Source organism: Hyla sarda, chromosome 9 (genome assembly GCF_029499605.1).
Source record: "Hyla sarda isolate aHylSar1 chromosome 9, aHylSar1.hap1, whole genome shotgun sequence".
NCBI classification, from domain to species: domain Eukaryota; kingdom Metazoa; phylum Chordata; class Amphibia; order Anura; family Hylidae; genus Hyla; species Hyla sarda.
The window spans coordinates 4,681,043-4,708,490 of record NC_079197.1 but is presented as its reverse complement, the minus strand read 5'-3'; the positions used below and the strand labels follow the sequence as shown (position 1 = coordinate 4,708,490).

General features: G+C 41.0%; 1 protein-coding gene across 2 annotated transcripts in view; it reads right to left on the bottom strand.

The window, feature by feature from the left end:
• Positions 1–360: 360 nt before the first annotated feature.
• Positions 361–27,448, bottom strand: part of NTNG2 (netrin G2) — a 191,347-nt gene continuing 164,259 nt past the window's right edge. For both annotated transcript variants that reach the window (XM_056540497.1, XM_056540496.1), the window contains 2 exons: positions 5,391–5,525; positions 361–1,647 (listed from right to left, as the gene is read on the bottom strand). In XM_056540497.1, coding sequence (XP_056396472.1) covers positions 1,433–1,647; positions 5,391–5,525 — 350 coding nt within the window. In that variant the 3' untranslated portion in view covers positions 361–1,432. The remainder of the gene's footprint in view (positions 1,648–5,390; positions 5,526–27,448) is intronic.

The window sequence follows — 27,448 nt, the reverse complement described above, 5'->3', positions numbered from 1 at the left end:
TCCAGCCTAAAATGACTTCTCTTGTAAAGTGCATACAACCATGAACTTATTAAGCCCCGCCCATGATAGCAAAGACTTACAGACTGCTAGCACAGTGATGCATCATGGTACCAAGCTAGAAACCTGCAAAGTTAAGTCATTAGATTTCAAAGTTTTACCATCATCCATCAACGTCAGGTTAGGAGATGATCAGGGTTGTAGGTAAAGAAATGTTTATTGTAGGATCTGCGGGGGCGGAGCATGAGACCAGCGAGGCCACGCCCCCTCGGATCCTGCACTAGGTTTATCACACCTGGACTGTTCTATAAAGACCGTGAATTTGTAACCAAACCCATGAGACATAAGAGGCGACGCAGGGAGCGGTGTAAATACACAATTTCTTTACTTTGGATGTTTCTCACCATGGCCGAGTTCTTCAGGATAAAGCGCTCTTTAGTTTTTTGTTAGTTTTTGTTTTTTTAAATAGAACATTTAAATTGAAACAAAAATAATTCTCTACAAAAAAGAAAAAAAAAATTCATATACAATATATCGATAGAATTTATATCTGTCTCTCTGCTCTGTGATATCTTCATATATATATACTATATAGACTCTCGTCTCCTGAGGCTCCTCCCACCCGCAACAACTGCTCTACATAAAAACTCCTACCCCGGCGCATCACAGTGAAGGCGATCGCTTCGTATACACTAGAACGATGGATAAATAGATTAAAATGTAATTTTTTTTAAAAATAAAATATTTTAAAATGGGATGAAATTAATAGAATTTTGCTTCCCCCCCCCCCCCCCCTCTCAAATAAAGACAATTTGGGTGGGGGGTTGTACACAGCAGCAAATGGTTAAGACAAAAAATTGTTTTCAAACAGTCGGAGCCAAAGGGGTTTGCTTTAGATGCTCCCTCCCCCCCTCTGTCCCCCAAAATAATAACACCCTGTGGTAGCGAGCGTTGGCGGCCATCTTGATTTGTGTCTATCCTGTTTTTGGCACAAGGTCCGTATCTGCTTAGTGATAAGAGTTTTATATATCATTGGTCTATGCCCCGCCCCTTTTATATGTTAACGGGGGAGGTGCTTAATGTGACGTCCATCTTGTATGACCAGGCATGGACTCGGCTGGTGCCCGGTCTAAATTCCAGCTTCCAAAAATCGAAAGTGTGGGTAGATATTGGCCCAAGTCTATAGTAGCCATTTAGCTGATAATAATTCTTCCACCTGAGGCCGCGGTGGTCTCTGTCTCCACCTCGTGGGCTATAATGTCGGCTTCTTCAAGTCCCCTGTGATATGCGACAATAAGGCACTGCAGAAGTAGAGTTACCATCACAGATTCTCCCCTGTTGGTTGGATGGGGGGTGTCCTCACAGGGGGATTGCATGACTTGTAGACCCCTCCTGCAGTGTGTGCTCAGACATAAGGAACCATTGGGGGGCGGAGTTAAATACCGTCCATGCTCAGTAGGATTGTACAGAGGAGCAGCAGAGAGGAAAACATCAGGGTGCTTGAGGCGGAGTCACAGTTCCTGTGGGTGGAGTCACATTTGGCATCTTGGCACAGGGCCCCTCTGAAGCCGCTGGGACAGATGCACCGCTGTCCCTGGTGACACGTGCCGCCATTCTGGCAGATCAGCAGTTCGTCATCACACACGTTCGCTGGAAACAAAAAATCCAGGTTAAAGGGCAAAAGGAACCCCAACCCTCCCCCTGCATAAAACTACAACCCTGCCCCCGCATAAAACTACAACCCTGCCCCCGCATAAAACTACAGCCCTCCCCCCGCATAAAACTACAGCCCTCCCCCCGCATAAAACTACAGCCCTCCTCCCGCATAAAACTACAACCCTCCCCCCGCATAAAACTACAACCCTGCCCCCGCATAAAACTACAGCCCTCCCCCCGCATAAAACTATAGCCCTCCCCCGCATAAAACTACAACCCTCCCCCCGCATAAAACTACACCCCTCCTCCCGCATAAAACTACAACCCTCCCCCCGCATAAAACTACAACCCTCCCCCCCGCATAAAACTACAACCCTCCCCCGCATAAAACTACAACCCTCCCCCCGCATAAAACTACAACCCTCCCCCCACACATAAAACTACAACCCTCCCCCCACACATAAAACTAAAACTGCGGCAGATCTATGCATTTAAAAATTATATATTATTTACTGCTGTTCTATAAGCCATTAGGTGACACTATTTTCGGTTTACAGCCTATTGCAAAGTAAAACTAGTCAGTTTACAACCTGCAGCAAAGTAAAACTATTGTCAGTTTACAACCTGCTGCAAAGTAAAATGTTATTCTATTCTAATAGTGGGTGGAGGATTAGAGGGAACGGTGCCTCTATAGTTCTCTTTATAGGCCTAGTTAAACATGTCTCAGAAATAATCACTTAGTTACATCTCTCCTAGTCTCAGCAGAAGATTTGTTCTGAAAAAGCTGGATTTCAGTAATGATACAGTATGAGATTGAGTTGAAAACTCAACTTTTCCAGTCTCAGAACATATCATCCCTGCTGCTAAGAAGGAAAGCTGAACTGAAAGTGATGTGTTCTGAGACACTATTAGAGGAAATTATAGAGGTGTAGTTTCCTCTAATCCTCCACTCACTATTTCTAATGAAATTACCTTGCAGCAGGTTGTAAACTGCCAAAATTTTTACCTTGCAGCAGGTTGTAAACTGCCAAAATTTTTACCTTGCAGCAGGTTGTAAACTGCCAATTTTACAGTGCAGCAGGTTGTAAACTGCTTCAAATTTACCATCACTGAGTTACAACCCAACTTTTCCGTACTCAGCAGTAGTCTCAGAATGTACAGTGTTATCCTCGAGCTATAACCCGGCTTTCCCAGTATCAGAACATATATTCTCTGAGTTGTTGCCTTTCCAGTCTCAATATACTATCAGTGAATTTTTGCAGGTTGCAGCAGTCGTAATATCACTAAGCCACACCCTTAGTTTTATGTATGTAAAATCACTTTCATGCTGCCTGAACCATGAGTCACTGGGTGGTCCTCGGGGGCTTCTCCCCACCCCACCAGCCTTGATTGACAGACCTGCCTGTTTGGTAATAGGGAGAGCGCTATCGATCGCGGCGGCAGAAGACTCTTGAGACCCCTGCAATGACTGATGGTTCAGGCAGCATGAAAGTGATGACAGGTTCCCTTTAATAATGAAGCCAGGTTCACACTAGTGGCATATTTTGGGTCTACATCACTGGTCTGACTGCAGGACTGATAACCTGTACTGACTCCATATAAGGCTAGTGTGAACACAGCCCCTTTAAGGAACGTCTCTGCTCCCGTTTTCCTGGGCTCTTGCATCATTTTGCTGCACTGCTGTGATTTTGCAGCGTCCTGGTCGCCATCGCACTGCGGGGAGCGGTACGAACATAATTTAAGATCTTATAATTTAGGTCAAAGAGACAGAAATCACGGATAATGCAGAGGAGCGAAGAGCAGGTAGCGGGGAGGGGGGGGGGGGGGGTCAGATTTACTGCGCCTCCGTTCACTTTATCACTCGAATTATCAGTCATAAGATCCGATTGTTCTAGGCCAAATAATCCATCAATCAATGGTTTCGGAGCTCGGCCGGTATGGACTGAAATAGAGCCGAAAAGAACTGGTGGATTACTATAGGTTAGACCAGTGTTAGTCCAGCTGTTGCAAAACTACAACTCCCAGCATGCTGGGAGTTGTAGTTTTGCAACAGCTGGAGAAACCCTGATCTATGTGTACGATGGCCTCTCGATCCACTGTTGACTCTGGATGCCAGAGGAGAGAAGGGTCGGGCAAGTGTCCCCCTGCAGAAGACATGTGCTAGTGTATGCGCAGATGGGGAGTGCATGCTGGGAGTTGTAGTTTTGCAACTGCTGGAGGCACACTGTTTGGAAAACACTGTCCTAGGCAAAGCTATGTCAGGCTGAATTTGAATATATAGTTTGTATATGTGTGTGTATATATATATATATATCATATTGCCGTTTTTGTCTGGTGCTACCTCCCCTCCCAGTACTTTTATATGAATTGTTGGGTCACATGATAAAAGAATCACATGACTTTTAATGGAAAAAAAAAACCGCAGGGGGCAAAGCACCAAAAAGTTTTAAAACTGCCTATACTAATACACACTGGGGGTGATTCCAAAGGATTTATTAATTTTATATATATATTATTTTTTTTTTTCATATTCTGCACCTTTTTTGACTGAAATGTGGCGCACATTATTAGCGAATGCTTACACATTATTTTTTTTATTTTTTTGCACCATGCTAGTCACATATATATATATTATATATCTTAAAATATAGGAGGGGGGCGTGGCTTAGGAAAAAAGGGACGGTGCCAAAACAAGTACCGTAATAAAGTAATAATATGTGGAAAACTATTTCTTGGTGTTAACTAAGATGGTGCCGACAGTGTTTAAATCAACTGGTGACAGAAAGTTAGGGTGCATTCACACCACGTTTTGTACATACGGGTGCTGGATACGGTGGGGGGAGGGGCAAATCGGCGCTCCCGTACCCCAGCCGGATCAGCCCGTGACTCCATTTACTTTAATGATCTGACCGGAGTCAAACGGTGACTCCGGTAGGCTCAGTTTTGACCCGTATGCGATTTTTGGACAGGACCTAAAACAGCAGAGAGCACTGTGCCTGTGATGTCAGCAGAGAGCTCTGTGTTCCAAAAAGGAAAGAATTTCCTCTGTAGTATTCAGCAGCTAATAAGTACTGGAAGGATTAAGATTTTTTAATAGAAGTAATTTACAAATCTGTTTAACTTTCTGGCACCAGTTGATTTAAAAAAAAAAAATTAAAAAATATAAAGTTTTCCACCGGAGGACCCCTTTAAGTGCGTCAGTTTTTTTTTTATAGTCACTGTTGAAAATCTGGCACAATGTAGGCAGTTTTTGAATATCTGATAATGTTTTGGGGGAAAAAAACACACAAAAAAACCTGCATAATTAAAGGTGTATTTTTCTGGCTAATAAAAGTTGTGTAGCCTTTAATGTCATTATATTTGTCAATGGACTTGAGGGGTGAAGGGGTATGAAGACTTTTGGTAATATCTCAGAGTGTAGGATTAAAACAGAAATTGAGCAATTAATGAATTTTTTATAAATTCTATCACTTTGTATCTTCAGCTCCCATGTAAACCAATATGTTCCCATGGTTACAGACTACAGACAACCCCCGTGTAGTCTGATCCTGCGGATGTGTAAAACTTCGGTAACTTCAGAGACTGAGGGGGAGGAGCAACACATGCCTGCAGGATCAGACTACACGGGGTTAATTTGTAGTCTGTAACCATGGAGACACGTCTGCTCTGTTCTTTAGTGACCTGGTTGGGATCAGACCCCATGATGCCTTACAATGTATCCACACAAAGCAACTTACGATGGCAACCCTGTCTCCAGTGGTAACCGGGTAGGCACTCCTCGCATTTAGTTCCAGTAGCTCCAGACCGACAGACACAATCACCGGTCTCATTGCAGCGTTCGTGTTCAGAGCCGTGTTGGTTACAGTTACATTCTGAGGAGGAAATACACGGAGAATGATCAAAAATACACAACTACATCGTAATGAATATAGGGGGCAGTATTATAGTAGATATATTCTTGTATATAGGAGGCAGTATTATAGTAGTTATATTCTTGTATATAGGAGCAGTATTATAGTAGTTATATTCTTGTATATAGGAGGCAGTATTATAGTAGTTATATTCTTATATAGGAGCAGTATTATAGTAGTTATATTCTTGTATATATAGGAGACAGTATTATAGTAGATATATTCTTGTATATAGGAGCAGTATTATAGTAGTTATATTCTTGTATATAGGAGGCAGTATTATAGTAGATATATTCTTGTATATAGGAGGCAGTATTATAGTAGTTATATTCTTATATAGGAGCAGTATTATAGTAGTTATATTCTTGTATATAGGAGCAGTATTATAGTAGTTATATTCTTGTATATATAGGAGACAGTATTATAGTAGATATATTCTTGTATATAGGAGCAGTATTATAGTAGTTATATTCTTGTATATAGGAGGCAGTATTATAGTAGATATATTCTTATATAGGAGGCAGTATTATAGTAGTTATATTCTTGTATATAGGAGCAGTATTATAGTAGTTATATTCTTGTATATAGGAGGCAGTATTATAGTAGTTATATTCTTATATAGGAGCAGTATTATAGTAGTTATATTCTTGTATATAGGAGCAGTATTATAGTAGTTATATTCTTGTATATATAGGAGACAGTATTATAGTAGATATATTCTTGTATATAGGAGCAGTATTATAGTAGTTATATTCTTGTATATAGGAGGCAGTATTATAGTAGATATATTCTTATATAGGAGCAGTATTATAGTAGTTATATTCTTGTATATAGGAGCAGTATTATAGTAGTTATATTCTTGTATATAGGAGTAGTTTAATAGTAGTTATATTCTTGTATATAGGAGCAGTATTATAGTAGATATATTCTTGTATATAGGAGGCAGTATTATAGTAGATATATTCTTGTATATAGGAGGCAGTATTATAGTAGTTATATTCTTGTATATAGGGGGCAGTATTATAGTAGTTATATTCTTGTATATAGGAGCAGTATTATAGTAGTTATATTCTTGTATATAGGAGACAGTATTATAGTAGATATATTCTTGTATATAGTAGGCAGTATTATAGTAGCTATATTCTTGTATATAGGGGGCAGTATTAAAGTAGTTATATTCTTGTATATAGGAGCAGTATTATAGTAGTTATATTCTTGTATATAGGGGCAGTATTATAGTAGTTATATTCTTGTATATAGGGGCAGTATTATAGTAGTTATATTCTTGTATATAGGAGCAGTATTATAGGAGATATATTCTTGTATATAGGAGGCAGTATTATAGTAGTTATATTCTTGTATATAGGAGCAGTATTATAGTAGTTATATTCTTGTATATAGGAGCAGTATTATAGTAGTTATATTCTTGTATATAGGAGCAGTATTATAGTAGTTATATTCTTGTATATAGGAGGCAATTTTTATTAGTAAAAAACAAACATAAATATTACACTACACTCGACCAAAATTATCAAAACAATATCAAATATTAAAAATCATACACTTCCATTACAAAAGAAACAATGCTAACTTAGAAAAAAGCCCATTGCTTTTAAATGAGAAGTAAATAAATGAACAACACAAAAGCATCATGAAGGTAAATATCATTCTATATACACGTTCCTCCATAATGATGATAGATTTTTCTCATCCTTCCTGATCTCCAAACACTTGATCCACCTCAGCTCTTGTCACGATGCCGGCTGGCAGGTAGTGGACCCTCTGTGCCAGAGAGGGATTGGCGTGGACCGTGCTAGTGGACCGGTTCTAAGCCACTACTGGTTTTCACCAGAGCCCGCCGCAAAGCGGGATGGTCTTGCTGCGGCGGTAGTGACCAGGTCGTATCCACTAGCAACGGCTCACCTCTCTGGCTGCTGAAGATAGGCGCGGTACAAGGGAGTAGGCAGAAGCAAGGTCGGACGTAGCAGAAGGTCGGGGCAGGCAGCAAGGATCGTAGTCAGGGGCAACGGCAGAAGGTCTGGAAACACTGGCAAGGGACACACAAGGAACGCTTTCACTGGCACTAAGGCAACAAGATCCGGCAAGGGAGTGCAAGGGAAGTGAGGTAATATAGGGAGTGCACAGGTGATAACCCTAATTGGAACCACTGCGCCAATCAGCGGCGCAGTGGCCCTTTAAATCGCAGAGACCCGGCGCGCGCGCGCCCTAGGGAGCGGGGCCGCGCGCGCCGGGACAGAACAGACGGGGAGCGAGTCAGGTAGGGGAGCCGGGGTGCGCATCGCGAGCGGGCGCTACCCGCATCGCGAATCGCATCCCGGCTAGCAGCAGGATCGCAGCGCCCCGGGTCAGAGGACGTGACCGGAGCGCTGCAGCGGAGGAGGTGAAGCGAGCGCTCCGGGGAGGAGCGGGAACCCGGAGCGCTCGGCGTAACAGTACCCCCCCCCTTGGGTCTCCCCCTCTTCTTGGAGCCTGAGAACCTGAGGAGCAGACTTTTGTCAAGGATGTTGTCCTCAGGTTCCCAGGATCTCTCTTCAGGACCACAACCCTCCCAGTCTACTAAAAAAAAATTTTTCCCTCTGACCTTTTTGGCAGCCAAAATCTCCTTGACCGAGAAGACGTCCGAGGAGCCGGAAACAGGAGTGGGAGGAACAGATTTGGGAGAAAAACGGTTGAGGATGAGTGGTTTGAGAAGAGAGACGTGAAAGGCATTAGGGATACGAAGAGAAGGAGGAAGAAGAAGTTTATAAGAGACAGGATTAATTTGACACAAAATTTTGAAAGGACCAAGATAGCGTGGTCCCAACTTGTAGCTAGGGACACGGAAGCGGACATATTTAGCGGAGAGCCATACCTTGTCTCCAGGGGAAAAAACGGGGGGAGCTCTTCTTTTCTTATCCGCGAACCTCTTCATGCGTGAAGAAGCCTGTAAGAGAGAATTTTGGGTCTCTCTCCATATAATGGAAAGGTCACGAGAAATTTCATCCACAGCGGGCAGACCAGAGGGCAAGGGGGTAGGGAGGGGGGGAAGAGGGTGACGGCCGTACACCACGAAAAATGGGGATTTGGAGGAAGATTCAGAGACCCTGAAGTTATACGAGAATTCGGCCCATGGAAGGAGATCTGCCCAGTCATCCTGGCGGGAGGAAACAAAATGTCGCAAATAATCACCCAGGATCTGGTTAATTCTTTCTACTTGTCCATTGGACTGGGGATGATATGCAGAGGAAAAATTTAATTTAATCTTGAGTTGTTTACAGAGAGCTCTCCAGAATTTAGACACGAATTGGACCCCTCTATCCGAGACAATCTGCGTAGGCAACCCGTGAAGACGAAAAATGTGTACAAAAAATTGTTTAGCCAACTGAGGCGCAGAAGGAAGACCAGGAAGAGGAATGAAATGTGCCATTTTGGAGAATCGATCAACGACCACCCAAATAACAGTGTTGCCACGGGAAGGGGGTAAATCAGTAATAAAATCCATACCAATCAGCGACCAAGGCTGTTCGGGGACAGGCAGAGGATGAAGAAAACCAGCGGGCTTCTGGCGAGGAGTCTTATCCCGGGCACAGATAGTGCAGGCTCGCACAAAGTCCCCAACATCCGTCTCCAGAGTCGGCCACCAATAGAAGCGGGAGATGAGTTGCACAGATTTCTTGATGCCCGCATGACCTGCGAGATGGGAGGAGTGACCCCATTTGAGGATTCCGAGGCGTTGGCGTGGAGAAACAAAGGTCTTTCCTGGAGGAGTCTGCCTGATGGAGGCAGGAGAAGTGGAGATCAGGCAGTCAGGTGGAATGATGTGTTGCGGAGGGAGATCAACTTCTGAGGCATCCGAGGAACGAGAGAGAGCATCGGCTCTAATGTTCTTATCGGCAGGACGAAAGTGAATCTCAAAGTTAAATCGGGCAAAGAACAGAGACCACCGGGCCTGGCGAGGATTCAGCCGTTGGGCCGACTGGAGGTAGGAGAGGTTCTTGTGGTCGGTGTAGATAATAACAGGAAATCTTGATCCCTCCAGCAGATGCCTCCATTCCTCAAGTGCTAATTTAATGGCTAGAAGCTCTCGATCCCCGATGGAGTAGTTCCTCTCCGCTGGAGAGAAGGTCCTAGAGAAAAAACCACAAGTGACAGCATGCCCGGAAGGATTTTTTTGTAGAAGAACAGCTCCAGCTCCTACTGAGGAGGCATCAACCTCCAATAGGAAGGGTTTGGAAGGGTCGGGTCTGGAGAGCACGGGAGCCGAAGAAAAGGCAGACTTGAGTTGTTTAAAGGAGTCTTCTGCTTGAGGAGGCCAGGACTTGGGATCAGCATTTTTTTTGGTTAAGGCCACGATAGGAGCCACAATGGTAGAAAAATGTGGAATAAATTGCCTGTAATAATTGGCGAACCCCAAAAAGCGTTGGATAGCACGGAGTCCGGAGGGGCGTGGCCAATTTAAGACGGCAGAGAGTTTGTCTGGATCCATCTGTAGTCCCTGGCCAGAGACCAAATATCCTAGAAAAGGAAGAGATTGGCATTCAAACAGACATTTCTCAATTTTGGCATAGAGTTGGTTGTCACGAAGTCTCTGAAGAACCATACGGACATGCTGGCGGTGTTCTTCTAGATTGGCAGAAAAAATTAGGATATCGTCCAGATATACCACAACACAGGAGTATAATAGATCACGAAAAATTTCATTGACAAAGTCTTGGAAGACGGCAGGGGCATTGCACAGTCCAAAGGGCATGACCAGATACTCAAAGTGTCCATCTCTGGTGTTAAATGCCGTTTTCCACTCGTCCCCCTCTCTGATGCGGATGAGGTTATAGGCGCCTCTTAAGTCCAATTTAGTGAAGATGTGGGCACCTTGGAGGCGATCAAAGAGTTCAGAGATGAGGGGTAAGGGGTAGCGGTTCTTAACCGTGATTTTATTAAGACCGCGGTAGTCAATGCAAGGACGTAGGGAGCCATCTTTTTTGGAGACAAAGAAAAATCCGGCTCCGGCAGGAGAGGAGGATTTACGGATAAAGCCCTTTTTTAGATTCTCCTGGACGTATTCGGACATGGCAAGAGTCTCTGGGGCAGAGAGAGGATAAATTCTGCCCCGGGGTGGAGTAGTACCCGGGAGGAGGTCGATAGGGCAATCATAAGGCCTGTGAGGAGGTAGAGTCTCAGCTTGTTTTTTGCAGAAAACATCCGCGAAGTCCATATAGGCCTTAGGGAGACCGGTTACTGGAGGAACCACAGAGTTACGGCAAGGGTTACTGGGAACCGGTTTTAGACAGTTCTTGGAACAAGAGGACCCCCAACTCTTGATCTCCCCAGTGGACCAATCCAGGGTTGGAGAATGAAGTTGAAGCCAGGGAAGTCCAAGGAGAATCTCCGAGGTGCAATTGGGGAGGACCAAAAGTTCAATCCTCTCATGATGAGATCCGATGCTCATGAGAAGGGGCTCCGTGCGGAAACGTATGGTACAGTCCAATCTTTCATTATTTACACAATTGATGTAGAGGGGTCTGGCGAGACTGGTCACAGGGATGCTGAACCTGTTGACGAGAGAGGCCAAAATAAAATTTCCTGCAGAACCAGAGTCCAAGAAGGCCACTGTAGAGAAGGAGAAGGCAGAAGCAGACATCCGCACAGGCACAGTAAGACGTGGAGAAGCAGAGTAGACATCAAGGACTGTCTCACCTTTGTGCGGAGTCAGCGTACGTCTTTCCAGGCGGGGAGGACGGATAGGACAATCCCTCAGGAAGTGTTCGGTACTAGCACAGTACAGGCAGAGGTTCTCCATACGGCGTCGTGTCCTCTCTTGAGGTGTCAGGCGAGACCGGTCGACCTGCATAGCCTCCACGGCGGGAGGCACAGGAACAGATTGCAGGGGACCAGAGGAGAGAGGAGCCGAGGAGACGAAACGCCTCGTGCGAACAGAGTCCATATCTTGGCGGAGTTCCTGACGCCTTTCAGAAAAACGCATGTCAATGCGAGTGGCTAGGTGAATAAGTTCATGTAGATTAGCAGGAATTTCTCGTGCGGCCAGAACATCTTTAATGTTGCTGGATAGGCCTTTTTTGAAGGTCGCGCAGAGGGCCTCATTATTCCAGGACAATTCTGAAGCAAGTGTACGGAATTGTACGGCATACTCGCCAACGGAAGAATTACCCTGGACCAGGTTCAACAGGGCAGTCTCAGCAGAAGAGGCTCGGGCAGGTTCCTCAAAGACACTTCGGATTTCCGAGAAGAAGGAGTGTACAGAGGCAGTGACGGGGTCATTGCGGTCCCAGAGCGGTGTGGCCCATGACAGGGCTTTTCCGGACAGAAGACTGACTACGAAAGCCACCTTAGACCTTTCAGTGGGAAACAGGTCCGACATCATCTCCAGATGCAGGGAACATTGGGAAAGGAAGCCACGGCAAAACTTAGAGTCCCCATCAAATTTATCCGGCAAGGATAAGCGTATCCCAGGAGCGGCCACTCGCTGCGGAGGAGGTGCAGGAGCTGGCGGAGGAGATGACTGCTGAAGCTGTGGTAGCAACTGTTGTAGCATAACGGTCAGTTGAGACAGCTGTTGGCCTTGTTGCGCAATCTGTTGTGACTGCTGGGCGACCACCGTGGTGAGGTCAGCGACAACTGGCAGAGGAACTTCAGCGGGATCCATGGCCGGATCTACTGTCACGATGCCGGCTGGCAGGTAGTGGACCCTCTGTGCCAGAGAGGGATTGGCGTGGACCGTGCTAGTGGACCGGTTCTAAGCCACTACTGGTTTTCACCAGAGCCCGCCGCAAAGCGGGATGGTCTTGCTGCGGCGGTAGTGACCAGGTCGTATCCACTAGCAACGGCTCACCTCTCTGGCTGCTGAAGATAGGCGCGGTACAAGGGAGTAGGCAGAAGCAAGGTCGGACGTAGCAGAAGGTCGGGGCAGGCAGCAAGGATCGTAGTCAGGGGCAACGGCAGAAGGTCTGGAAACACTGGCAAGGGACACACAAGGAACGCTTTCACTGGCACTAAGGCAACAAGATCCGGCAAGGGAGTGCAAGGGAAGTGAGGTAATATAGGGAGTGCACAGGTGATAACCCTAATTGGAACCACTGCGCCAATCAGCGGCGCAGTGGCCCTTTAAATCGCAGAGACCCGGCGCGCGCGCGCCCTAGGGAGCGGGGCCGCGCGCGCCGGGACAGAACAGACGGGGAGCGAGTCAGGTAGGGGAGCCGGGGTGCGCATCGCGAGCGGGCGCTACCCGCATCGCGAATCGCATCCCGGCTAGCAGCAGGATCGCAGCGCCCCGGGTCAGAGGACGTGACCGGAGCGCTGCAGCGGAGGAGGTGAAGCGAGCGCTCCGGGGAGGAGCGGGAACCCGGAGCGCTCGGCGTAACAGCTCTGACATGATCAGGTCTACTGCTCTCCTATCATGGAAGGGTTCACTGTACATGGAGACTCGGGTCCTGGTGTGCCAATGGTAGTATTTTATGACAGATATGATGATATATAACGTTTCCCTGTCAATGTCACTCACACTAGATGTTACACCGTAAATTATTTCTGGGTATTTTAAGGTCTGTAGTCTTTGGATTCTTAGCTTGTTGGATATCGTCTGCCATATGTGTCGCCCTCCCCAGCACTCCGATATAAAATGTGTCATGGTCTCCTCCTCCTGACACCCCAGGGGACACTTCCGATCAGACAGACTCAGGTATTTTAAATTCCCTCTTACGAACAGTTTCCCGTGTAAGGACAGCCAGGCGATGTCATGGAATTTGTTCGGGAGCCTCACACTGTTTAGAAGCCTCAGACTGTCCCGTAAGATGACGGATGTACAGTCCCTTAGTGCTGGTTGTAAAAAGAAAAAGGTCCTACAAACCCTGACATAAAGGTCCTTACGGGTCTTACTCTCTATATAAGACTTCTCAATGCGCCATCTCTTCAGACATCTGAGCCCGTATTCCAGGTACGGGGGGAGGTAGTCACGCGTCCATCTCCCCCTCTTGAGACTGCCGCCTCGCACCCAAGACTCTGCAAAAGGCAATATCCAGTCCCTGATACTATTCGCCCACAGGGAGCTGTTGTTTGAGTCCAGGCAACCAAAATTTACTTTTAGAAACATGGAGTCAAAGAACACCCTTGGATTCAGCATATCCAACCCACCCTCTCTCCTCTGTAGGTAGGTGATCCCTCTTTTTATTGGGTTCAACCTGTTCCCCCAAAACATTTGGAAGAACAGGCTAAAGAGCCGAGCGGAGAAAGATTCTGGCAAAGGAAAAACGACAGAGACATACAAGAAGACGGGGACCAGGTAAGTCTTCAACATTTTAACCCTTTCTCTATAGGTCAGCCTCCAGTTCTTCCATCGCTGAACCTTTGCATTTCCGGCTTCCAACTTCTCTTCCCAATTAAGTTTGGCGTTATCGTCCCTCCCGAATTTGACCCCTAGGATTTTAATATAGGTGGAGGCTCTCACAAATTGGGGCAGATCAAAGTCTGGATCAGTATCAGAGATCCAGAGAGCTTGACTCTTCTCAAGGTTGACCAGAGACCCTGAGGCCTCCGAGTAACTTCTGATGGCTGCAGACAACATCTCCACCTCACGAGGCTCAGATATCACTACAGTCACATCATCCGCGTAGGCAACAACACTCAGGGGCAGGCAGTGGGGGACCGGCACCCCCTGAAAACCACACTCCTGCAGTGACCTCAGAAACGGGTCTAAGGCAAATACATACAGCAGCGGACTCAGTGGGCAACCTTGTCTCACCCCCGCCTCAACCCTGAAGGTGTCACCCTGCCAACCATTGATCAGAGGAAAGCTCTCCGCCTCACAATACAAAGTCTTCAGCCAATCAATGAATTTTCCCGGAATACCGTACTTTGACAAAGTGGCCCATAGATACTCATGATCTACTCTGTCAAAGGCTTTAGCCTGGTCAAGACTCACAACATATCTCCCACACCTCAGGGCTTTACATCTCTCGAACATCTCCCTTATGGAGATCACTGCCCCAGAGATGTTCCGCCCTTTTACTGTGCCATACTGACAGCCTGCCAACAGTGCCGGGGACAGACAAACTAACCTAGAAAACAGGATCTTTGCCAGAATCTTCCTGTCGACATTCAAGAGGGCAATTGGCCTCCAGTTCTTGATGTCACTCGGCTCTTTACCTTTAGACAGCAGAATCAGCGAGGACACTCTCATGGATGGAGGCATCAGGTGACTTTCTAGACAATTTGTGTAAACATCCACGAGGATTGGGGCCAAGAGGTCTCTGAATGTCTTATAGAATTCTGCTGTTATCCCATCTGGACCTGGTGCCTTCTTCAGATGTAACTTATCAATGGCCTCTTTGACCTCCGCCACCGTCAATTCTGCTGTCAAAGGAGAAAAGTCCAAATCATTAGTATCAGGGAGCGGAGTTGTCTCCAAGAATTGGGTCATCTTGTCTCTATCCAAAACTTTCCTCTGAAACAAGTCAGCATAGTACGATCTCACCACCCCCAGGATACCCTCCCGAGATTCCTGCAAAACACCCTGGGAGTCAGTGAGACCGGTGACAGATTTATTTGCCACCCGCTCCCGGCAATTCTCAAAGGGATCAGGAGACCCTAAGGACCCATAATCCCGTTCAAGAACCAGGGAGGTATACCTGCTGTACTGATACTGCCTTATCTCAGATTTCAGCCGGTCAATCCTTTGTTGGTCCCCACCCGCCGAATATAGTGACTCCAATTCTTTGCGCAGTTTGAGATACTGGCCATACTTACTCCTCCCCTTTTTAAAGGACAGTCTCCTTAAGAGGGTTCTGATCTCATCCTTGACATCCTCCCACCAGGCGGCCATATCATCATAGAAGTCCACCCGCTCTAGCTGACTCTGCATAAAGGAATGAACACATTTCTGGACATAGACATCCTCCAAGATACTGGAATTAAGCTTCCAAAGACCCCTTCCAATATCTGGGCGCTTACTGACACCAAGGCAGAAAGCTAAGGCCATGTGATCCGAATAAGGGACAGTTCTCTCAGTCCTATCACTAATAAATTCTTCAGGACCCACAAACGCCATATCTATTCTACTGCTCCTGTCAGAACATGTGTATGTTAGTTTGGGCTTCCTTCCACCCTGTGTGAAGACATCATTCAGACCGGCCTGCAATATGATGTTATTTAGGACCTTGGAGTCCCTGGCCACTGCTCTGCCTGAGGACCTGTCACCTGATGTCCTAGTGACATTAAAATCCCCGGCCATGATTACAGGAACAGATGTGAATAGATATGGTTTTACCTCATTAAATAGCTGGACCCTTTCTGTCACTGTCTGTGGGCCATAGATATTTATTAGCCGGAGTCTTCTACCATGGATAGTGACCTCTAGGATCAGACACCTACCCATGACGACCTCTGTCATCCTATGTACTGTCACATCCCTGGTGGTAAACAGTATGGCCACCCCGGCATAAGGCTCCACAGCCAGTGACCAGAAAGAAGGCCCAGGCGTCCATTCCCTCTCAGCCTCACGTAAATACCCCGAAGAAGTCAGGCGCGTCTCCTGTATGAAGATGACATCTGTGTCCAGATCCCTAAGATAGTCATAGACTATGTGCCGTGTCCTCCTCACTTTAATACTGTTCACATTATTAGAAGTTACCCTTAAAGTAAACCCCGCCATGATAAGAAAGAAGAGCAGAGACCTGATCCCCATCATCACAAGTCAGAATCTGAGTCCCGCTGTCCACCACCTGTCTCCATGTCTGACCCTACCTCAGGTTTTACACTCGGGGGTCTCTTTTTTTATTGGGGGTTGGTCCCTTGTGTCACCATCACAGTCATCCTCTATTCTTTTCAATTCAGTGTCCAGATCTCCCTCAGACTCTGACAGGACCTCGTACCTGTTGGACACGACCATCACTCCTGCCCTGTTGTCAGCCCTTTTCTTCGTGGTTTGGCCGGAGCTGTTCTCCCCCTCAGGCCTGCGGGAGGACTTGTCTTTTTTTCTCCTTTTATTTTGCTGCATCCTATTCCCCTCAGACACAGAAGTGGACACCCCTGGCTGCTGCTGGTCTTGTGGCACAACCTCCATGTCCCCCTGTGTGCTCTCTGACTGCTGAGGTGTTGGTGCAGTGTTACTCACATCTGTCTGGACCTCCTGTCTGGTCAGAATAGGGCCTGATATTAAAGTCTCCTCCTCTACGGCCTCTGCCCCCGCCACAAGGTCCTCATCAGGAAGCTCCCGGCAGATGTTGTGCCAGGCATTGGGACAGTCCCGGTGAGGGTGACCGATCTCACCACATAAATTACATCTGATGTTGTGACAGTCAGCACTTAGGTGACCAGTCTCACCACACAGGTTACATTTTACCACGGTACAGGTGTTAGCCAGATGCCCAGGTTTACCACATTTAAAACACTTTCTTGGCTGACCGGGGTAGAAGCAAACACCCTTTTCCCTCCCAATAAAGAAGGAGTTGGGCAGATGTTGGGTGATGTTCCCATGTTGGTGCAGCTTCACCAAGACCTTCCACCCTCCAGTCCAGATACCGTCATCATCTCTGTTCTTGGTGAGATCAGACACCAGGTCACAATGTCTGCGGAGCCACACCACAATGTCCTGGGGAGGAACAGATTCATTCCAGAAGATGATGTTTATGATGACGGTATCTGGCTTGGATATGGGAATAAAACTGAACTTACTCCAACCCTCTGCGTCTCTGAACCTGGGGAAGTTGGACCAGAACCTATCCAGATTAGACATGAGCTTAAAGCTGACATCATAGCCCTGTCTATCTGGTAGGTTTATTACCGCCAAGATGTCCGCTGGCACAAACCCCATCTGATGGCACAGGAGCTCCCTCACCACAAACCTCCTATCCGGAAGGTCCTCCTTGGCACCTCTGTGCCGAAATCTCACCACGTTCCTCCTTTTAAATGCCTGGCCTGTGTAATTGGTGCTGGAGGTGAAAGATGGAGCACCACGGCTCCAGGCATTTCTAGGAGGAACCTGGCGGGTCCCTGCGTCCTGTCTTACAGGGTTGGGGTCTACTCTAGGGGGCCCTGCCACATCTGCTGTACTTGTAGGTAAAGGGGGGAAATCCTGCACATTATTGTGTACAACATCACCTGTCCCATCCACCTCTATATCATCATTAGACACAACACCCCACACAGATTGTGCACCCCCTCCAGCCACCGACCCCTCAGGAACATCACAGTCCGCACCCCCAGTCCGTGCCCCAACATCATTACAGTCCTCACCCCCAGTCCGTGCCCCAACATCATCACAGTCCTCACCCCCAGTCCGTGCCCCAACATTATCACAGTCCGCACCCCCAGTCCGTGCCCCAACATTAGAGCTCTGCTCCATTACCCCATCACCTTCATACACCGGCAAATGTCCACTGTCCTCCTCATGTACTGGGTCCTCTGGGACTTGCGGTGCCTCTGCAGGTACCGGAATTGCAGGCTCTTGTTTAGGAACAGCTGCAGGTCTCTGATGTTGCTGTTCTCCATACTTATGCTGATCCTTAAAGGTGAAGTTTGGGGGTTTTATTAGGGGTCTTTTCATCTCCTGGGGCTCCTCTGCGGTGATGTCAGGTATTACATCTGATCTGGGCTCAGAATCAAAATTTAGCTGGTACTGGGAAAAGCGCTCCTGGTTCCTATAGGATTCCGCCAGTGGTCCCATCCTCTCCAGTAAACAGTCCATCTCGCTCACTATGGTGGCCAGCTCTGTGCTCAGTGTATACAGTTTGTTGTCATGCATGGACTTGTACTGTGGGTTCGCAGTCTTTAGTTTGTATACACAGTCAATCTGCATCTGTAGCATTTGTTTTTGGTGTTTCAGCTCCTCCATCCTCCTCACCAGTGCTGGGATCTCCTCCGCCAGCTGTAGCTCTGGTGCCCGGGTGGTCTCTTTGCCCTGCTGGTGGGGTCTGGATAGACTCTCGGGCTGGATGAATACGGAGCCATGGCTGCTTGTATCTGCTGAAGCCAGGTCAGAGTCCGGGGCAGGAACAGTTTTGCAGACACTTAGAGATTTCTCCACAAATTTCCCAGGTGTCACCCCCATAGACCCCTCTGCAGTATTTTGGCTCTTACCTCCAGCCTGGGATCTGGTGCGGCCTGAGCGGGTCATGCTGGAGACCACCTCTTGTTGCTGTAGGTTCTCCTGTAATGTCTGCCTCTCCAGAGATGTCCTCCTCTGTCTCTGTGCTGGAGAGTGGAGCTGCACACCTGCTGCCTGTGATCCCCTCACCTCCTGTGCACCAACATGGCCTTGAATAGCAGACTTGTTGTCTCTTACAGGACTTACTTTCTGGGAGCCTTTTGGTTGTTCCCCACACTGAGAGCCTTGGCCGGCCGACTGTATCATTACACGTGTCTCACAAACACTTTCTGCTGCTTCTTTCTTTGCTTTACAAACATCCATTTCTTTATCTTCCATCCTTGCACTTGTAGTGCTTCCATGCTGAGGACTTTGGTGTACAACATCCACTTCAGGATTTTCATCTCCATCAAAAAGAGTCTGGGAGTTTTCCTCCAGTGTAGGCCGAGAAGCCTGGGCCTTGCTTGGGGAGCTTCCCCGCCCAGGGTGGCCCCGCCCTGGGCTTGCTCCAGACATCAGGAGAACTACAGACACACAACCTCACAGCTAGGAGGCAGTATTATAGTAGTTATATTGATGTATATAGGAGCAGTATTATAGTAGTTATATTCTTGTATATAGGAGCAGTATTATAGTAGTTATATTCTTGTATATAGGAACAGTATTATAGTAGTTATATTCTTGTATATAGGAGGCAGTATTATAGTAGTTATATTCTTGTATATAGGAGCAGTATTATAGTAGTTATATTCTTGTATATAGGAGCAGTATTATAGTAATTATATTCTTGTATATAGGAGCAGTATTATAGTAGTTATATTCTTGTATATAGGAGGCAGTATTATAGTAGTTATATTCTTGTATATAGAGGGCAGTATTATAGTAGATATATTCTTGTATATAGAGGGCAGTATTATAGTAGATATATTCTTGTATATAGAGGGCAGTATTATAGTAGATATATTCTTGTATATAGGGGGCAGTATTATAGTAGTTATATTCTTGTATATAGAGGGCAGTATTATAGTAGATATATTCTTGTATATAGGAGACAGTATTATAGTAGTTAAATTCTTGTATATAGGGGCAGTATTATAGTAGTTATATTCTTGTATATAGGGGCAGTATTATAGTAGTTATATTCTTGTATATAGGAGCAGTATTATAGGAGTTATATTCTTGTATATAGGAGGCAGTATTATAGTAGTTATATTCTTGTATATAGAAGCAGTATTATAGTAGTTATATTCTTGTATATAGGAGCAGTATTATAGTAGTTATATTCTTGTATATAGGAGCAGTATTATAGTAGTTATATTCTTGTATATAGGAGCAGTATTATAGTAGTTATATTCTTGTATATAGGAGCAGTATTATAGTAGTTATATTCTTGTATATAGGAGGCAGTATTATAGTAGTTATATTGATGTATATAGGAGCAGTATTATAGTAGTTATATTCTTGTATATAGGAGCAGTATTATAGTAGTTATATTCTTGTATATAGGAACAGTATTATAGTAGTTATATTCTTGTATATAGGAGCAGTATTGTAGTAGTTATATTCTTGTATATAGGAGGCAGTATTATAGTAGTTATATTCTTGTATATAGGAGCAGTATTATAGTAGTTATATTCTTGTATATAGGAGCAGTATTATAGTAGTTATATTCTTGTATATAGGAGCAGTATTATAGTAGTTATATTCTTGTATATAGGAGGCAGTATTATAGTAGTTATATTCTTGTATATAGAGGGCAGTATTATAGTAGATATATTCTTGTATATAGAGGGCAGTATTATAGTAGATATATTCTTGTATATAGAGGGCAGTATTATAGTAGATATATTCTTGTATATAGGGGGCAGTATTATAGTAGTTATATTCTTGTATATAGAGGGCAGTATTATAGTAGATATATTCTTGTATATAGGAGACAGTATTATAGTAGTTAAATTCTTGTATATAGGAGCAGTATTATAGTAGTTATATTCGTGTATATAGGAGCAGTATTATAGTAGTTATATTCTTGTATATAGGAGCAGTATTATAGTACTTATATTCTTGTATATAGGAGCAGTATTATAGTAGTTATATTCTTGTATATAGGAGCAGTATTATAGTAGTTATATTCTTGTATATAGGAGCAGTATTATAGCAGTTATATTCTTGTATATAGGAGGCAGTATTATAGTAGTTATATTCTTGTATATAGGAGCAGTATTATAGTAATTATATTCTTGTACATAGGGGCAGTATTATAGTAGTTATATTCTTGTATATAGGAGCAGTATTATAGTAATTATATTCTTGTATATAGGAGCAGTATTATAGTAGTTATATTCTTGTATATAGGAGCAGTATTATAGTAGTTATATTCTTGTATATAGGAGCAGTATTATAGTAGTTATATTCTTGTATATAGGAGCAGTATTATAGTAGTTATATTCTTGTATATAGGAGCAGTATTATAGTAGTTATATTCTTGTATATAGGAGCAGTATTATAGTAGTTATATTCTTGTATATAGGAGCAGTATTATAGTAGTTATATTCTTGTATATAGGAGCAGTATTATAGTAGTTATATTCTTGTATATAGGAGCAGTATTATAGTAGTTATATTCTTGTATATAGGAGCAGTATTATAGTAGTTATATTCTTGTATATAGGAGCAGTATTATAGTAGTTATATTCTTGTATATAGGAGCCAGTATTATAGTAGTTATATTCTTGTATATAGGAGACAGTATTATAGTAGTTCTATTCTTGTATATAGGAGCAGTATTATAGTAGTTATATTCTTGTACATAGGAGGCAGTATTATAGTAGTTATATTCTTGTATATAGGAGCAGTATTATTGTAGTTATATTGTTATATATAAGAGCAGTATTATAGTAGTTATATTCTTGTGTATAGGAGCAGTATTATAGTAGTTATATTCTTGTGTATAGGAGCAGTATTATAGTAGTTATATTCTTGTATATAGGAGGCAGTATTATAGTAGTTATATTCTTGTATATAGGAGCAGTATTATAGTAGTTATATTCTTGTATATAGGAGCAGTATTATTGTAGTTATATTGTTATATATAAGAGCAGTATTATAGTAGTTATATTCTTGTATATAGGAGCAGTATTATAGTAGTTATATTCTTGTATATAGGAGCAGTATTATAGTAGTTATATTCTTGTATATAGGAGGCAGTATTATAGTAGTTATATTCTTGTATATAGGAGCAGTATTATAGTAGTTATATTCTTGTATATAGGGGCAGTATTATAGTAGTTATATTCTTGTATATAGGGGCAGTATTATAGTAGTTATATTCTTGTATATAGGAGCAGTATTATAGTAGTTATATTCTTGTATATAGGAGCAGTATTATAGTAGTTATATCCTTGTATATAGGAGACAGTATTATAGTAGTTATATTCTTGTATATAGGAGCAGTATTATAGTAGTTATATTCTTGTATATAGGAGCAGTATTATAGTAGTTATATCCTTGTATATAGGAGACAGTATTATAGTAGTTATATTCTTGTATATAGGAGCAGTATTATAGTAGTTATATTCTTGTATATAGGAGGCAGTATTATAGTAGTTATATTCTTGTATATAGGAGCAGTATTATAGTAGTTATATCCTTGTATATAGGAGACAGTATTATAGTAGTTATATTCTTGTATATAGGAGCAGTATTATAGTAGTTATATTCTTGTATATAGGAGGCAGTATTATAGTAGTTATATTCTTGTATATAGGAGCAGTATTATAGTAGTTATATTCTTGTATATAGGAGCAGTATTATAGTAGTTATATTCTTGTATATAGGAGCAGTATTATAGTAGTTATATCCTTGTATATAGGAGACAGTATTATAGTAGTTATATTCTTGTATATAGGAGCAGTATTATAGTAGTTATATTCTTGTATATAGGAGGAGTATTATAGTAGTTATATTCTTATATAGGAGCAGTATTATAGTAGTTATATTCTTGTATATATAGGAGACAGTATTATAGTAGATATATTCTTGTATATAGGAGCAGTATTATAGTAGTTATATTCTTGTATATAGGAGGCAGTATTATAGTAGATATATTCTTGTATATAGGAGGCAGTATTATAGTAGTTATATTCTTATATAGGAGCAGTATTATAGTAGTTATATTCTTGTATATAGGAGCAGTATTATAGTAGTTATATTCTTGTATATATAGGAGACAGTATTATAGTAGATATATTCTTGTATATAGGAGCAGTATTATAGTAGTTATATTCTTGTATATAGGAGGCAGTATTATAGTAGATATATTCTTATATAGGAGGCAGTATTATAGTAGTTATATTCTTGTATATAGGAGCAGTATTATAGTAGTTATATTCTTGTATATAGGAGGCAGTATTATAGTAGTTATATTCTTATATAGGAGCAGTATTATAGTAGTTATATTCTTGTATATAGGAGCAGTATTATAGTAGTTATATTCTTGTATATATAGGAGACAGTATTATAGTAGATATATTCTTGTATATAGGAGCAGTATTATAGTAGTTATATTCTTGTATATAGGAGGCAGTATTATAGTAGATATATTCTTATATAGGAGCAGTATTATAGTAGTTATATTCTTGTATATAGGAGCAGTATTATAGTAGTTATATTCTTGTATATAGGAGTAGTTTAATAGTAGTTATATTCTTGTATATAGGAGCAGTATTATAGTAGATATATTCTTGTATATAGGAGGCAGTATTATAGTAGATATATTCTTGTATATAGGAGGCAGTATTATAGTAGTTATATTCTTGTATATAGGGGGCAGTATTATAGTAGTTATATTCTTGTATATAGGAGCAGTATTATAGTAGTTATATTCTTGTATATAGGAGACAGTATTATAGTAGATATATTCTTGTATATAGTAGGCAGTATTATAGTAGCTATATTCTTGTATATAGGGGGCAGTATTAAAGTAGTTATATTCTTGTATATAGGAGCAGTATTATAGTAGTTATATTCTTGTATATAGGGGCAGTATTATAGTAGTTATATTCTTGTATATAGGGGCAGTATTATAGTAGTTATATTCTTGTATATAGGAGCAGTATTATAGGAGATATATTCTTGTATATAGGAGGCAGTATTATAGTAGTTATATTCTTGTATATAGGAGCAGTATTATAGTAGTTATATTCTTGTATATAGGAGCAGTATTATAGTAGTTATATTCTTGTATATAGGAGCAGTATTATAGTAGTTATATTCTTGTATATAGGAGGCAGTATTATAGTAGTTATATTGATGTATATAGGAGCAGTATTATAGTAGTTATATTCTTGTATATAGGAGCAGTATTATAGTAGTTATATTCTTGTATATAGGAACAGTATTATAGTAGTTATATTCTTGTATATAGGAGGCAGTATTATAGTAGTTATATTCTTGTATATAGGAGCAGTATTATAGTAGTTATATTCTTGTATATAGGAGCAGTATTATAGTAATTATATTCTTGTATATAGGAGCAGTATTATAGTAGTTATATTCTTGTATATAGGAGGCAGTATTATAGTAGTTATATTCTTGTATATAGAGGGCAGTATTATAGTAGATATATTCTTGTATATAGAGGGCAGTATTATAGTAGATATATTCTTGTATATAGAGGGCAGTATTATAGTAGATATATTCTTGTATATAGGGGGCAGTATTATAGTAGTTATATTCTTGTATATAGAGGGCAGTATTATAGTAGATATATTCTTGTATATAGGAGACAGTATTATAGTAGTTAAATTCTTGTATATAGGGGCAGTATTATAGTAGTTATATTCTTGTATATAGGGGCAGTATTATAGTAGTTATATTCTTGTATATAGGAGCAGTATTATAGGAGTTATATTCTTGTATATAGGAGGCAGTATTATAGTAGTTATATTCTTGTATATAGAAGCAGTATTATAGTAGTTATATTCTTGTATATAGGAGCAGTATTATAGTAGTTATATTCTTGTATATAGGAGCAGTATTATAGTAGTTATATTCTTGTATATAGGAGCAGTATTATAGTAGTTATATTCTTGTATATAGGAGCAGTATTATAGTAGTTATATTCTTGTATATAGGAGGCAGTATTATAGTAGTTATATTGATGTATATAGGAGCAGTATTATAGTAGTTATATTCTTGTATATAGGAGCAGTATTATAGTAGTTATATTCTTGTATATAGGAACAGTATTATAGTAGTTATATTCTTGTATATAGGAGCAGTATTGTAGTAGTTATATTCTTGTATATAGGAGGCAGTATTATAGTAGTTATATTCTTGTATATAGGAGCAGTATTATAGTAGTTATATTCTTGTATATAGGAGCAGTATTATAGTAGTTATATTCTTGTATATAGGAGCAGTATTATAGTAGTTATATTCTTGTATATAGGAGGCAGTATTATAGTAGTTATATTCTTGTATATAGAGGGCAGTATTATAGTAGATATATTCTTGTATATAGAGGGCAGTATTATAGTAGATATATTCTTGTATATAGAGGGCAGTATTATAGTAGATATATTCTTGTATATAGGGGGCAGTATTATAGTAGTTATATTCTTGTATATAGAGGGCAGTATTATAGTAGATATATTCTTGTATATAGGAGACAGTATTATAGTAGTTAAATTCTTGTATATAGGAGCAGTATTATAGTAGTTATATTCGTGTATATAGGAGCAGTATTATAGTAGTTATATTCTTGTATATAGGAGCAGTATTATAGTACTTATATTCTTGTATATAGGAGCAGTATTATAGTAGTTATATTCTTGTATATAGGAGCAGTATTATAGTAGTTATATTCTTGTATATAGGAGCAGTATTATAGCAGTTATATTCTTGTATATAGGAGGCAGTATTATAGTAGTTATATTCTTGTATATAGGAGCAGTATTATAGTAATTATATTCTTGTACATAGGGGCAGTATTATAGTAGTTATATTCTTGTATATAGGAGCAGTATTATAGTAATTATATTCTTGTATATAGGAGCAGTATTATAGTAGTTATATTCTTGTATATAGGAGCAGTATTATAGTAGTTATATTCTTGTATATAGGAGCAGTATTATAGTAGTTATATTCTTGTATATAGGAGCAGTATTATAGTAGTTATATTCTTGTATATAGGAGCAGTATTATAGTAGTTATATTCTTGTATATAGGAGCAGTATTATAGTAGTTATATTCTTGTATATAGGAGCAGTATTATAGTAGTTATATTCTTGTATATAGGAGCAGTATTATAGTAGTTATATTCTTGTATATAGGAGCAGTATTATAGTAGTTATATTCTTGTATATAGGAGCAGTATTATAGTAGTTATATTCTTGTATATAGGAGCCAGTATTATAGTAGTTATATTCTTGTATATAGGAGACAGTATTATAGTAGTTCTATTCTTGTATATAGGAGCAGTATTATAGTAGTTATATTCTTGTACATAGGAGGCAGTATTATAGTAGTTATATTCTTGTATATAGGAGCAGTATTATTGTAGTTATATTGTTATATATAAGAGCAGTATTATAGTAGTTATATTCTTGTATATAGGAGCAGTATTATAGTAGTTATATTCTTGTGTATAGGAGCAGTATTATAGTAGTTATATTCTTGTATATAGGAGGCAGTATTATAGTAGTTATATTCTTGTATATAGGAGCAGTATTATAGTAGTTATATTCTTGTATATAGGAGCAGTATTATTGTAGTTATATTGTTATATATAAGAGCAGTATTATAGTAGTTATATTCTTGTATATAGGAGCAGTATTATAGTAGTTATATTCTTGTATATAGGAGCAGTATTATAGTAGTTATATTCTTGTATATAGGAGGCAGTATTATAGTAGTTATATTCTTGTATATAGGAGCAGTATTATAGTAGTTATATTCTTGTATATAGGGGCAGTATTATAGTAGTTATATTCTTGTATATAGGGGCAGTATTATAGTAGTTATATTCTTGTATATAGGAGCAGTATTATAGTAGTTATATTCTTGTATATAGGAGCAGTATTATAGTAGTTATATCCTTGTATATAGGAGACAGTATTATAGTAGTTATATTCTTGTATATAGGAGCAGTATTATAGTAGTTATATTCTTGTATATAGGAGCAGTATTATAGTAGTTATATCCTTGTATATAGGAGACAGTATTATAGTAGTTATATTCTTGTATATAGGAGCAGTATTATAGTAGTTATATTCTTGTATATAGGAGGCAGTATTATAGTAGTTATATTCTTGTATATAGGAGCAGTATTATAGTAGTTATATCCTTGTATATAGGAGACAGTATTATAGTAGTTATATTCTTGTATATAGGAGCAGTATTATAGTAGTTATATTCTTGTATATAGGAGGCAGTATTATAGTAGTTATATTCTTGTATATAGGAGCAGTATTATAGTAGTTATATTCTTGTATATAGGAGCAGTATTATAGTAGTTATATTCTTGTATATAGGAGCAGTATTATAGTAGTTATATCCTTGTATATAGGAGACAGTATTATAGTAGTTATATTCTTGTATATAGGAGCAGTATTATAGTAGTTATATCCTTGTATATAGGAGCAGTATTATAGTAGTTATATTCTTGTATATAGGAGGCAGTATTATAGTAGTTATATTCTTGTATATAGGAGCAGTATTATAGTAGTTATATTCTTGTATATAGGAGCAGTATTATAGTAGTTATATTCTTGTATATAGGAGCAGTATTA